Here is a 10,768-nt window from a genome sequence, read left to right as displayed (position 1 = left end):
TATGATTTGGAGTAAAAGACTTGAAAAGTCTAAAAACGAAAATTGGAGCGCACGTACTAATTGTTTGATCCAAAGGGTACATGGATGCGTTGAGAGGCCGGCCAACAAGAAAAGGGGGAGAAGAAAGGTGAGAATTGTTGATCTAAAGAGTACGTGGATGTGTTGAGAGGCTGGCCCACAAGGAAAGGGGAGAAGAAGGATGGGAATTATCGGAAAGGGGAGAAGAAGGGTGGGAATTACCAAAATACCCCGGTCTTCCTCACTCGGTCCACCGTCTTCTTCAATCGGTCACTCGTCTCGTCTGTTGGTTGGTTGGTTTTGTTACCGGAGGTGGTTGGTTGGTTTGTTACCAGAGGTGGAGGCACGGTCGGCTTTTCTATGCCTTACCTCGCGTGGCGAGGGTCTGACCTAGCTTTCTTCTCTTCTTTCCTCTCCTGTGCACTTGTGTGTACTCCAACTTGTGCACTGCTACGAAACGCCCGGCGACCCTTTCGCTTCAGGTCCAACTCAACAACAACAAAGGTACTCACTCACTCTCTCCTCTCCGGCTGCCTATGGCTGTAGATTGATTGCCCTTCTATATCGACTTTCGATCGCCTTTTCTCCCTCTCCCTTTCCTCCCCTCTCCTCCCCTTAGTTAAGTTTACCCTCCACTTTCATCCTCATTTCTTTCATTCGCGTTGACTACTAATTTGCAGATTTTCTTTTTCTTCAATAGATAGAGCTCTTGATCGAAAGTGCTGGCTGCAGCAGCGTAGTTGCAGCCGGTCAACCCCAATCCAAACCAAAAGCTTATTTGCGGCAGCTGTGAATGGCCAGAGAAAAAAATTAAAAAGTTGAGGCTGAACCCCATTCCCATGTTTGCTACCCTTCTTTTAGCTGTAAAAGAGCTAACCTTTCCTTCTTCACAAAATCTACTTTTTGGCTGGAAAAGAGCTAATCTTTCTTGTCTTCTTCACAAAATCTACTCTAGTTTATACTGCACAGTTCAAATACCCTATTCTATAAAAAGAAAAACATTTTTATGGAGCCATTTATTTTGTCTTTCCCAAATATTCACAGGGAAGCTAGATTCATAAAGCATTTGTTAAGTTTTACAATATGCCATCATATTTTGCTTAATTTATATCACCACCGTTCAATTAATACGGTATAATTTTGTCCTATGGTCGAAATAGATTTGAGATGAAAATTTCTAAAATTTGATCGAAAATTTCGAAATATTAGCATAGATGAGAAGTCGTCCCTCCCAAACTTTGCAAGTGCAGTTTTAATAAAGTAAAAAGGAAAAAAAAAAGATAAAAGTGGAGTGCCCTTCATTCCCTTGCGGCGTAAAAGAAAGAAAAATCTCCCGGGGCGTCTCGTCGTCTCCTCCGCTCCTCGCGCAGGACGAGTCGCGGCTGCCGATCTCCATCTGCGCGAGGGGAATCCTGGTGAGCATCCACATCCTCTTTCTGATTCATGTTTCTGGTGAGCACCAGGAGTACTTACATCTGGAATTTGCTTGCGTTAACCCTAGCTTCTCTTCTAGGTCTGGAAGAAGCTCTTCTCCTTAAACCTCTCTTAATACAACTAGTAGTAACAGTTTGTTGGATCCGCCCCTTGTCTTGCAGGTGTAATGGCAAAAGAGCAGAGTGGATCCCCTAAGGCCAGGCAGCCAGTGTTCCAAAGGATGCGAGTAACGTTAACCATAGGTGTTATTGGCCTCTGTGTTGCATCATACATTCTTGGTGCTTGGCAAGGCACTTCAACTACTAGTATACACCCATCCATAATCTACACTAAAAGCCAATGTGGTGAATCCATTTTGCGCACCTCCAGCAATTCGTCTGGACGGTCATCATCAGACGCTCGTCTTGATTTCCAAGCCCACCATCAGGTGAGCTTCAATGAATCTTCACTTGTCGCCGAAAAATTCCCACCTTGTCAGCTGAAATACAGCGAGTATACCCCTTGCCAAGATCCAAGGAGAGCCAGGAAATTCCCAAAGACAATGATGCAGTACAGGGAGAGACACTGCCCTCGGAAAGAAGAGCTTTTCCGGTGCTTGATTCCTGCACCACCAAAGTATAAGAATCCCTTCAAGTGGCCACAATGTCGTGATTTTGCTTGGTACGATAACATTCCTCATCGGGAGCTTAGTATCGAGAAAGCTGTCCAGAACTGGATTCAAGTTGAGGGGAAACGGTTTAGATTCCCTGGAGGCGGCACAATGTTCCCACATGGTGCTGATGCCTATATCGATGACATCAACGCTCTCATATCATTAACGGACGGCAACATCAGAACTGCGCTTGATACTGGATGTGGGGTGAGTGATTTAGCAATTTCCAAGATATTATGTGTTTCTGCAAATTTTTTAGGATTTATGAATGTATCTTGGATGTTGTTCAGGTGGCAAGTTGGGGGGCTTATCTTATTAAGAGGAACATCATCACTATGTCATTTGCACCTAGAGATTCACATGAGGCACAAGTGCAGTTTGCATTGGAGCGGGGAGTGCCGGCCATGATTGGAGTGATATCCACGGAAAGAATCCCATACCCTGCTAGATCATTTGACATGGCACACTGCTCTAGATGTTTGATCCCATGGAATAAGTTTGGTGAGCTCATTTATCTCAATCTTTGTGTATTCTCTTTATCGTATTATTACATAAACAACAGCTGCAGTAATAACTATATAATAGGGCTAATCTCTTAAGATTTATTTCCAACAGATGGTATCTATCTAATTGAAGTAGACAGAGTACTTAGACCAGGAGGCTACTGGATCCTCTCTGGGCCTCCAATCCATTGGAAGAAGTACTTCAAGGGCTGGGAAAGAACAGAAGAAGACCTGAAGCAAGAGCAAGATGAGATTGAGGATTTGGCAAAGCGTCTCTGCTGGAAGAAGGTGGTAGAGAAAGATGATCTTGCTATATGGCAGAAACCTATCAACCACATAGAGTGTGTTAATAGTCGGAAGATCTATGAAACCCCTCAGATTTGCAAGAGCAATGATGTTGACTCTGCTTGGTAAGATTTCTGTTAAACTCCGTCTAAGTGAAGCATATTCTCTACTAGTTGCAGCACCCATCTTCTGTACTTGAACAAGCTTATTTTTTCGAAGTACATACTTTGTCTTTTTTGCTGTCCTGAAATAGATAATTTGGACTGATTTATCATGTTATTGTTTTCACGAGCCTGCTTCTTTGAAATTTAAGGATTAACCCAGGCTATACCACTGAATTTCTTTTATAATATCAATATGCCACTCAATGTGAATTGAAGTTGACAAGTGGGGGCTTTGGGCCCATATGTTAGTGAGACACCAGTGTGATTCTCCCATTCTTTTAAAAAATGAAAATGTTTTAGCATATACGACCAACCAATTGTTCATTTGAAAATTCTTTGTGACTGTTTATCTCTGGCTACAAGACAAAATGTAACCCGATGGCTATATTTGTTCTTAAATGCATGAAGTATTAATTCAACCTTTCACAGTTTAGGAAGCATCATCTAATCCTTTATGGATCAAGCCTCATGCTCTCATACAATAGTTCATCATTCTAGAAACATAGAAGCACACGCCGCATAGTACTCACAAGGCCTTCTTTTGATATTTCTGTTGATCAGTAAACAAACTGACTTGTTGAGATTTAGGTACAAGAAGATGGAGACATGCATATCACCTCTTCCGGATGTGAATAGTGAAGACGAGGTTGCTGGTGGAGCTCTTGAGAAATGGCCAAAAAGAGCATTTGCTGTGCCTCCAAGAATAAGTCGTGGATCAGTTTCAGGCCTCACCACGGAGATATTCCAAGAAGATAATAAGGTGTGGGCAGAGAGAGTGGATTACTACAAGAAATTGATTCCTCCACTAACCAAGGGGCGATATAGGAACGTGATGGATATGAATGCAGGGATGGGGGGATTCGCAGCTGCATTGATGAAGTATCCACTTTGGGTGATGAACGTGGTACCTTCAGGCTCTGCTCATGACACCCTTGGTATTATCTATGAGAGGGGATTCATTGGAACCTACCAAGACTGGTGTGAGGCTTTCTCAACGTATCCGAGGACATATGACTTCATCCATGCTGATAAAATATTCAGCTTTTATCAGGACAGGTAATGCAAGAACTGTGTGGTGTGTCCAGTTTATCAAGGCTTTAAACCGTCCCTTTTTTTTCCCTGTAGAGTTCAAATGCATCGTGTTTCTGGTTCATTTCAATGTTAGCGTTTGAGTCATTATAAGAAAATGATTCCCTTGACAACTAATGTTGAACAATGGGTTTCAGGTGTGACGTAACATACATTCTCCTGGAGATGGACCGGATTCTAAGGCCTGAAGGGACAGTGATTTTCAGGGACACGGTGGAGGTGTTAGTGAAGATACAATCAATTACAGAAGGCATGCGGTGGAAGAGCCAAATAATGGATCACGAATCTGGTCCATTCAACCCTGAGAAGATACTTGTGGCTGTCAAGACTTACTGGACTGGACAACCCACTCAAAAGCAGTAGTGGCTTTTCTTTTCAGCAGCAGATGTTCCCTTTTGGTTTTTCCAATTTTCGTTTAGCTCCAGGTTCAGGTTGTGTGTAAATATGAGGCGATGTGATTGGGATAGTATCACCACGATCTTGTGGCCTTGGTTCATTGGCTGCATTGCATTCTTGTGAGTTGTGATGCTTACATTTCTATAATAGGCAGATAAAATGTTCTTTTTCTTCAGTAAAAAGAACAGGACAAGCCTGACCTTGTTATTTTCCTTGCCAAAGTTTATTGACAAAAAAAAAGGGTGCTATGGTACAACGAAAAAGAGCTTTTACACTATGATCTTGCGAAGGGCTTGCTGTAAATGGGAAGGCATCAAAACTTTTGTCGAACCAAACAAGAAGAAGAAATTCAGTATGAAGCCCAGGAGGATGAAGCAGGAGGGGTTTGGTGGGTGATGAGGGCAAAGTGGGCGAGGAGGAGGCCGGCGACGTACGAGAGGCCCGACGCGCTCACGCCAATGCTCAGGTAGTAGAGGAGGCTCTTCACGTAGCTCCGCCTCCGTGCCACGTGTGCCTTGCCCATGGCCAGCAGCGCGATGCACCCCAGCGACGCCGCCGCTACCGCCACCATCTTCTTCTCCCTCACGTCGCCGCCGCGGAAGGAGAGGCCGTAGATGAGCGGCGGCAGCAGGCCGAAGAGGAGGTAGGACAGCACGGCCATGGCGACATGCAGCCGGTACTTGGATCGCCTCCCCAGCTGCAACCAGTAGTGACCGCCCTGCTCCTCCCTCTCATCCACATCTCCAATGCTTCTCAGCTCAGCCATCTAAATTCAAACCCCATAAATTAGAAATTTATTCAATTCAAGAGAATCTAGTAGTCAAGATATGATTTTGAGTTTTTACGCTGTGAAAGATGATGGGAAGTCCACCGATGAGGTTTGCTATGCCCAAGATGAATATGTCCACTGCAAATCGACCAACATATGTGATGGCTGATGCAGGAAGGAAGGAACCAGAATCAACAACAGAGAGGAAGCTTTACATGTCCTGGCGCCGCTGGATGCAGCTGCTGAAACCACAGAGAGGCTGGTGATCGATTCCACGAGGCCACCGTATACGATAGCTTTCAGGATGTCCCAATCATCCCTTTGCTCTGGTGCAGGAGTATCAATCAATGGCATGCTCGCATCAGGCCCTATTTGCACTGATGAATGCTCAGGTCGAGTTTGTGACTCAACTGCTTCAGGAGGAATCACAATGCCTCGACTTGGTTTATCTACCATTGGCCTCACCACATCTGCAAGTCATATATGCAATGCGACAATCAATATATGTAAAGCTGGCTCCTCAATAATGGTGTAACCACACCACACCTGGTATAAATTTAGCTGGATTTGCATCTGGGATCTTGACTCCCGGTGTAGGAAATGTGTGGCTTGCTGGTGGAGTTTCTTCAAAATTTGCAAGAGACCAGATAAAAAAAATGAGAGACTATCATCGGCATGATTCATCTTCTACTAGAAATAAGAAACAATATGGTTCACGAATCCTGATCAGGCCTACCTTGTTTCTGTTTATCTAGGTGAGCTGCATCTCCAGGCTTTGGAAGAGGAACGTTCTGTTGCAGTACGATGTCCTGCTGCCCAATCACCACATGTGTTTCCCCAGTCTGAAGGAATCCTGGATAAGGGGCTTCAACTTTTAGGTGCAGTCAATGCCAGTTGGTTACCAATTATCACAAATTATTGCATATTCACGAGTTCATTGAGGGTCTTATTATAAACAAACCTGTCGCGGTCTGTCCAGGGTTGATAATGCTAGCAGATGACGATGAGTGAGCTTCTACCGATGATGATCCACTGAACGATACTGTTCCGAAGTCTTCTTTCTTTGTATTGCTGGGTTGAAGTTGGGAAGATGACTCAGCTGGCAATGGTCTCTTTGATTCTTGTTGTTGTACACTTATGCCATGACTATGAACGGATGCTGTGCTACCTTCAACTGATGAAGCTGAACCATTATTGGAGTCCTGCTTGTCAGGTAATAGTGGCTCCTTTTCTGGACCTGCAATGTGTACAAATTGTTCAGAGAAATTCAAGAAATGTAGAGTAACTGCCTTCTAGTAAGTACAGCATGCCTTGCAGATTACATACCTGCATCAGTTTTCTTTGGACCGTCTCCAGGCTCGAAACAAGAAAAAAGCCAACTTGCACAATTGTCGGAGCCAGACATCTGACCTGATGCAGCAGCTTCCTGTACCTGAGCTTCTTGGTTCACTTCCGTCCTTCCAAATATACGGAATATGTTAAAGCCACAACCTGGTGATAACAAACAGGTTAAGCTGGTCTTTGAAATGAAATAGTCAGGTAACACCTGTACAAACCAGTACATATTCCTCAATCTTAGTAAATTTGGTTGGCCTATCTTGGCCAGCCCGGCAAAAAACACCTGTACAAACCAAGACATTATCCTAAAACTGAACTAGGAATGCATCGTCGAAAAAGGCAGATTCCTGCCTCCAACTCAATGTCTGAATCATGAATGAAATGAATCATGTGAGACTTTCAGTTTTGGCTCTTTGTGCATAAATAGTGCAGGTATGGTGGATCTGAAACTGTATACACAAGTATAATGATTCTAAGTAACATTTCTACTATTTTTTTAGTGAATACGCTAAATAACATTTCTATTTCATTTAGCAAATATGCTAAGCTTCAGGTGATGAATACGTGATTACAATTTACAAGCGCTTCCCCAAATGATACCTGTTGGAATGAAGAAGGCGAAGCATGATAAACATCTGAATATGTCAGGTGACTCTTGCCCTTGTCTTTCAGGTACAGTCTGATTTGAAGTATTAGCAGAAGGCTCTGCAATCTGTGTTTTCTTTGGTGGTTCATCAGGTGATGTTTGTCTTACTGTCCTTTTTCTCTTCCGCAGAATCACCCTTCGAGTTATGCATGAGTTGCAATTGGGACAGAACAGGTCATGAGTTTCTTGCTCATCAAGAATTTTCTCAAGGTCATACTCTTCAATGTTCACTTTGCCCTTAATGACATCTTCATCCTTCTCAGCTTCAATTTCATGGACACTAGTTTTGTTCATGCTGACATTGGCAATGTGAAGAGAACCATTTGAGTTTGCCAGGCCGTTTTGGTTCTTGTCAATGATTGTGATCACTTTCAAGCCTGCTTTTCCATTTGCAACTGTAACTGTTTCACCACTGTTACAGACTTCATGTGAACCATTTGAAGGTGATCTGTTCTCCAAACTGCTGTTATTAGAATTTTCATTAGTTTCTTGAGAATTAGCATTTTCCTGTGTCTCAAGTTCTTTTCCCTTTGAACTTGATGTTTCATGCGCCTTTTCCTTTTTAGCAACGAACTGCTCCACTCTTGTAACTTCATTCTTACCACTTACTTCAGTACCATGCTCAGAAACTGAAAATAGAGAAAAAGGCAATATTATTAAATACTTCAAACTTTGCCAGCTTTTCCATCATCAGTAACATGCTCATTTTGTGCATAAAAAGCTTCAAAGAATGATTACAAGAGCTTAAACAGATCAAGCTAGACTCTCAGGTTTGTTGAATAAACTGAAGCAGAACTAGCTCAATGCCGGTACAACCAAAACTGAAGCCTCCCTTAGCAAGCATGATTAGTGACCTAGTTTTGCCATCACTATTTTATTCAGTTTTAAAGAAAGCTTTAGAAATCTAACCATTATTATCCTACGCTTCTGAATACTCAACACTAACCTTTGCTTGGTGAACTGTAAAATGATTCACTCTGAACTAACGATTCAAGATTCGTCGTGATTTGGCAATACCCTTGATGATTCAGGATAACATTTCTGGATGGACCACTCAAGAGGTATGTCCAATCGCAGTGACGGCACTTCCATAACCCTTCAGCAAAGAAATAAATGACTATCTTTAAATGTTTAAAGAGGGGGAAAAAGATGTCCTAAAGTTTGTATCTTGTGTTGCTACCAGTAGTATTTATCTATGGATTCACTTGCACAAGCAAATCATGTTCCATTGGATACACATTTAACATTCCAACAGAAGATAAGTGTAGCCTTGGAAGAAAGAGAAAATTACCATGTGATTTTGTAAGTAGGATTTTTTATGTGTTCTTTTATCTAAAGTTTCCAATCTATCAGTGAATTTATGTTGGAAGCTTGAATAGGCTTGCTTTTTTTTAGATAATGGATAGAAATTCGGCATCTATATCCATAAATATAAAAAGAGCAAAGATATTAATCCTTAGACTACTTCTGTTGCCAACTGCATATATTGACAAGTATTAATTAGCCATGATTTTCCTTGACAATTGGTATTTGGTTTAGTCAATCAATAGACATAAATAATGTTGCAGTACAGAAATCAACTATATAAATTACAAAGATCCGATGCCATGTCTTTGAAGGCCAGCCTAAAAATCTTAATTGTAAGCCTGTACAAGCTGATGGGTTAATTTCTTCAAAAGTATAAACCCATCTATTTATAACAAGCTTACAATATTGAATCTCCTCCCCCAAATATCAAATTAATGATGGGAGCTTCTAGAAGATGGAATGGAAGATGCTAAACAAGAACATCAAATTCACCATAAAAGACATCCTTTTTCTTAAAGGTACTTCCAAGAGTGACATGACAGGTACTAGACAGAATTTTTGCCTAACACGAAAAAAGTCTAACAAGTGAAGGAGCTGCACAATCATCAGCCACGTAGGGCACATGATGTTCGCTGAAATTTGTGGGCGAAGAAAAGATGATTGGATGAGGGAAAAGGACCTGCAAAACGAAGTATCTGCAGGGCTGTAGCTGTTGGTGGTATCTGTATCTCTGTCCTAACCATAACTTATATGCGTCCCCCATGTTAGCCCATTTGTTTTCTTCTCCTTTTCCTTTTCAAAAAGTCTGTTTCTTTTGTGCTTAACAAAAATAACAAGAGAGAGAGAGAGAGAGAATGAAAGAAATGGAGAAGAAAGGTAGGCAGGAGATAAAATCAGTGTTGAAGGTAATAGAATTTGCAACAAGGCGCACAGCTACAATGCAACAGGAGTTGGCTTAGCTTACTTCCCTCCCCAAAGAAACAGTAGTATCAAGGAATTAATTAAGAAGTACAAGGAAATTGATTGGTACTAATTGTGGTTGCATCACTACTATTAGTAGTGAGTTGTTCTTCACATGAATAAAAGACAGAAGAAAGCAGTTGAGCAGAGGAGTGAGAAATGAAGATTATCTCTTACCTTGGGTTGGATCAAAGAAGACGCTCTTGTGCTCCTCAACAACCTCTTCTTCTTCTTCTTCTTGTTGTTGTTCATCTCCATTGATGAGCGCGTGCTTCTTGTTCCTGCCCCTGGCCTGCAGCAGGTTGCTGCTGTCGTCTTCTTCCTCCTCCTCCGTCATGATCTCCACATCCTCCTTCAACTCCCATGGCTTCTCCACCTCCATCATCTTCCTCCTCCCTTTCTGAAGGCCAGTTGTGGGTTGTGCGGTGGCTGATAGATAGCTGGCTCTACGCCCAAGAAGACGGAACAGCCAAGAAGGCTTTTTTATACTGGACCGATCGAGCTGCCTCTATCATGCATTCATATGTGTGTTTTTTTTTTCTCGTTATCGGGAGTAAAATAAATCCATGCGTCTTGTGTGGGGTTGCCTTTTTTTAATTCAGATATCAATGTTGTTGTGCAAGTTGATGGCGAGACCTTGACTTTGGCTATTGCCTGCACCATCTGTATGTCTTTGTGTGTGTGTGTGTGAGAGAGAGGAGAGTATACGTAGACGCAGTATGGAAAATTGTTTTTTATCTGTAATTTAAATAGTAATAAAATCTTTTTAAAAATTTAGTATAATAGATTAATATATGATATATCAATCCACAAATATACAATTTAAGTTCAACCTATATAAAAGAATAACAAATTTAATTACGAATAGTACTCTACTTGTAATTAAATTTATTATTTTGGTTTAAATTGTATAAGATGAATTTTAACGTGTATATTTATGAAGTGATATATCACATATGGACTATATTGTTATTTTTCTAAAACATTTTAATACTTTTAGTGACATGTACAAAAACAAGAGGATATTCTTTTAAAGGATGGAAAATCTATCTCACATACGTAGAGTGTTACAGTTTGGTCCACCTATGCCATGTGTGAGTTATGGACTTATGTATGGTTCACCTGTGCCATGTGTAAGATCATCAGAGATAACATACAGTTGTTGACTTACAAGATAACATAACTAGTATTTTACATTAAATTGCG

At 41.5% G+C, this 10,768-nt stretch overlaps 2 protein-coding genes across 3 annotated transcripts; one reads left to right on the top strand and one right to left on the bottom strand.

Moving 5' to 3' along the window:
- The first annotated feature begins 1,303 nt into the window (after positions 1-1,303).
- Positions 1,304-4,641, top strand: LOC127776401 (probable methyltransferase PMT17). The gene is made up of 6 exons (XM_052302756.1): positions 1,304-1,433; positions 1,614-2,311; positions 2,395-2,605; positions 2,720-3,017; positions 3,645-4,112; positions 4,283-4,641. Exons 2-6 carry the CDS (start codon positions 1,619-1,621, stop codon positions 4,506-4,508), a joined length of 1,896 nt encoding a protein of 631 aa, XP_052158716.1. The 5' UTR covers positions 1,304-1,433; positions 1,614-1,618; the 3' UTR covers positions 4,509-4,641.
- A 62-nt stretch (positions 4,642-4,703) lies between these two features.
- Positions 4,704-10,045, bottom strand: LOC127776400 (membrane protein of ER body-like protein). Of its 2 annotated transcripts, XM_052302754.1 has the most exons (10): positions 9,740-10,045; positions 8,241-8,390; positions 7,249-7,923; positions 6,637-6,801; positions 6,272-6,547; positions 6,047-6,163; positions 5,857-5,934; positions 5,526-5,780; positions 5,387-5,448; positions 4,704-5,307 (listed from the first exon to the last, which is right to left on the bottom strand). In XM_052302754.1, the coding sequence occupies exons 1-10, from the start codon at positions 9,945-9,947 to the stop codon at positions 4,891-4,893; spliced, it is 2,403 nt and encodes an 800-aa protein (XP_052158714.1). In that variant the 5' UTR covers positions 9,948-10,045; the 3' UTR covers positions 4,704-4,890. The 2 variants fall into 2 exon arrangements, with proteins under 2 accessions (XP_052158714.1, XP_052158715.1); XM_052302755.1 differs by lacking the exon at positions 8,241-8,390 and having other exon boundaries at positions 9,740-10,043.
- Between the last annotated feature and the right edge of the window lie 723 nt (positions 10,046-10,768).

The sequence above is a fragment of the Oryza glaberrima genome, chromosome 6, assembly GCF_000147395.1.
Source record: "Oryza glaberrima chromosome 6, OglaRS2, whole genome shotgun sequence".
Taxonomy (NCBI): Eukaryota; Viridiplantae; Streptophyta; class Magnoliopsida; order Poales; family Poaceae; genus Oryza; species Oryza glaberrima.
The sequence above is the reverse complement of the archived record's forward strand: the minus strand, read 5'-3'. Positions and strand labels throughout refer to the sequence as shown.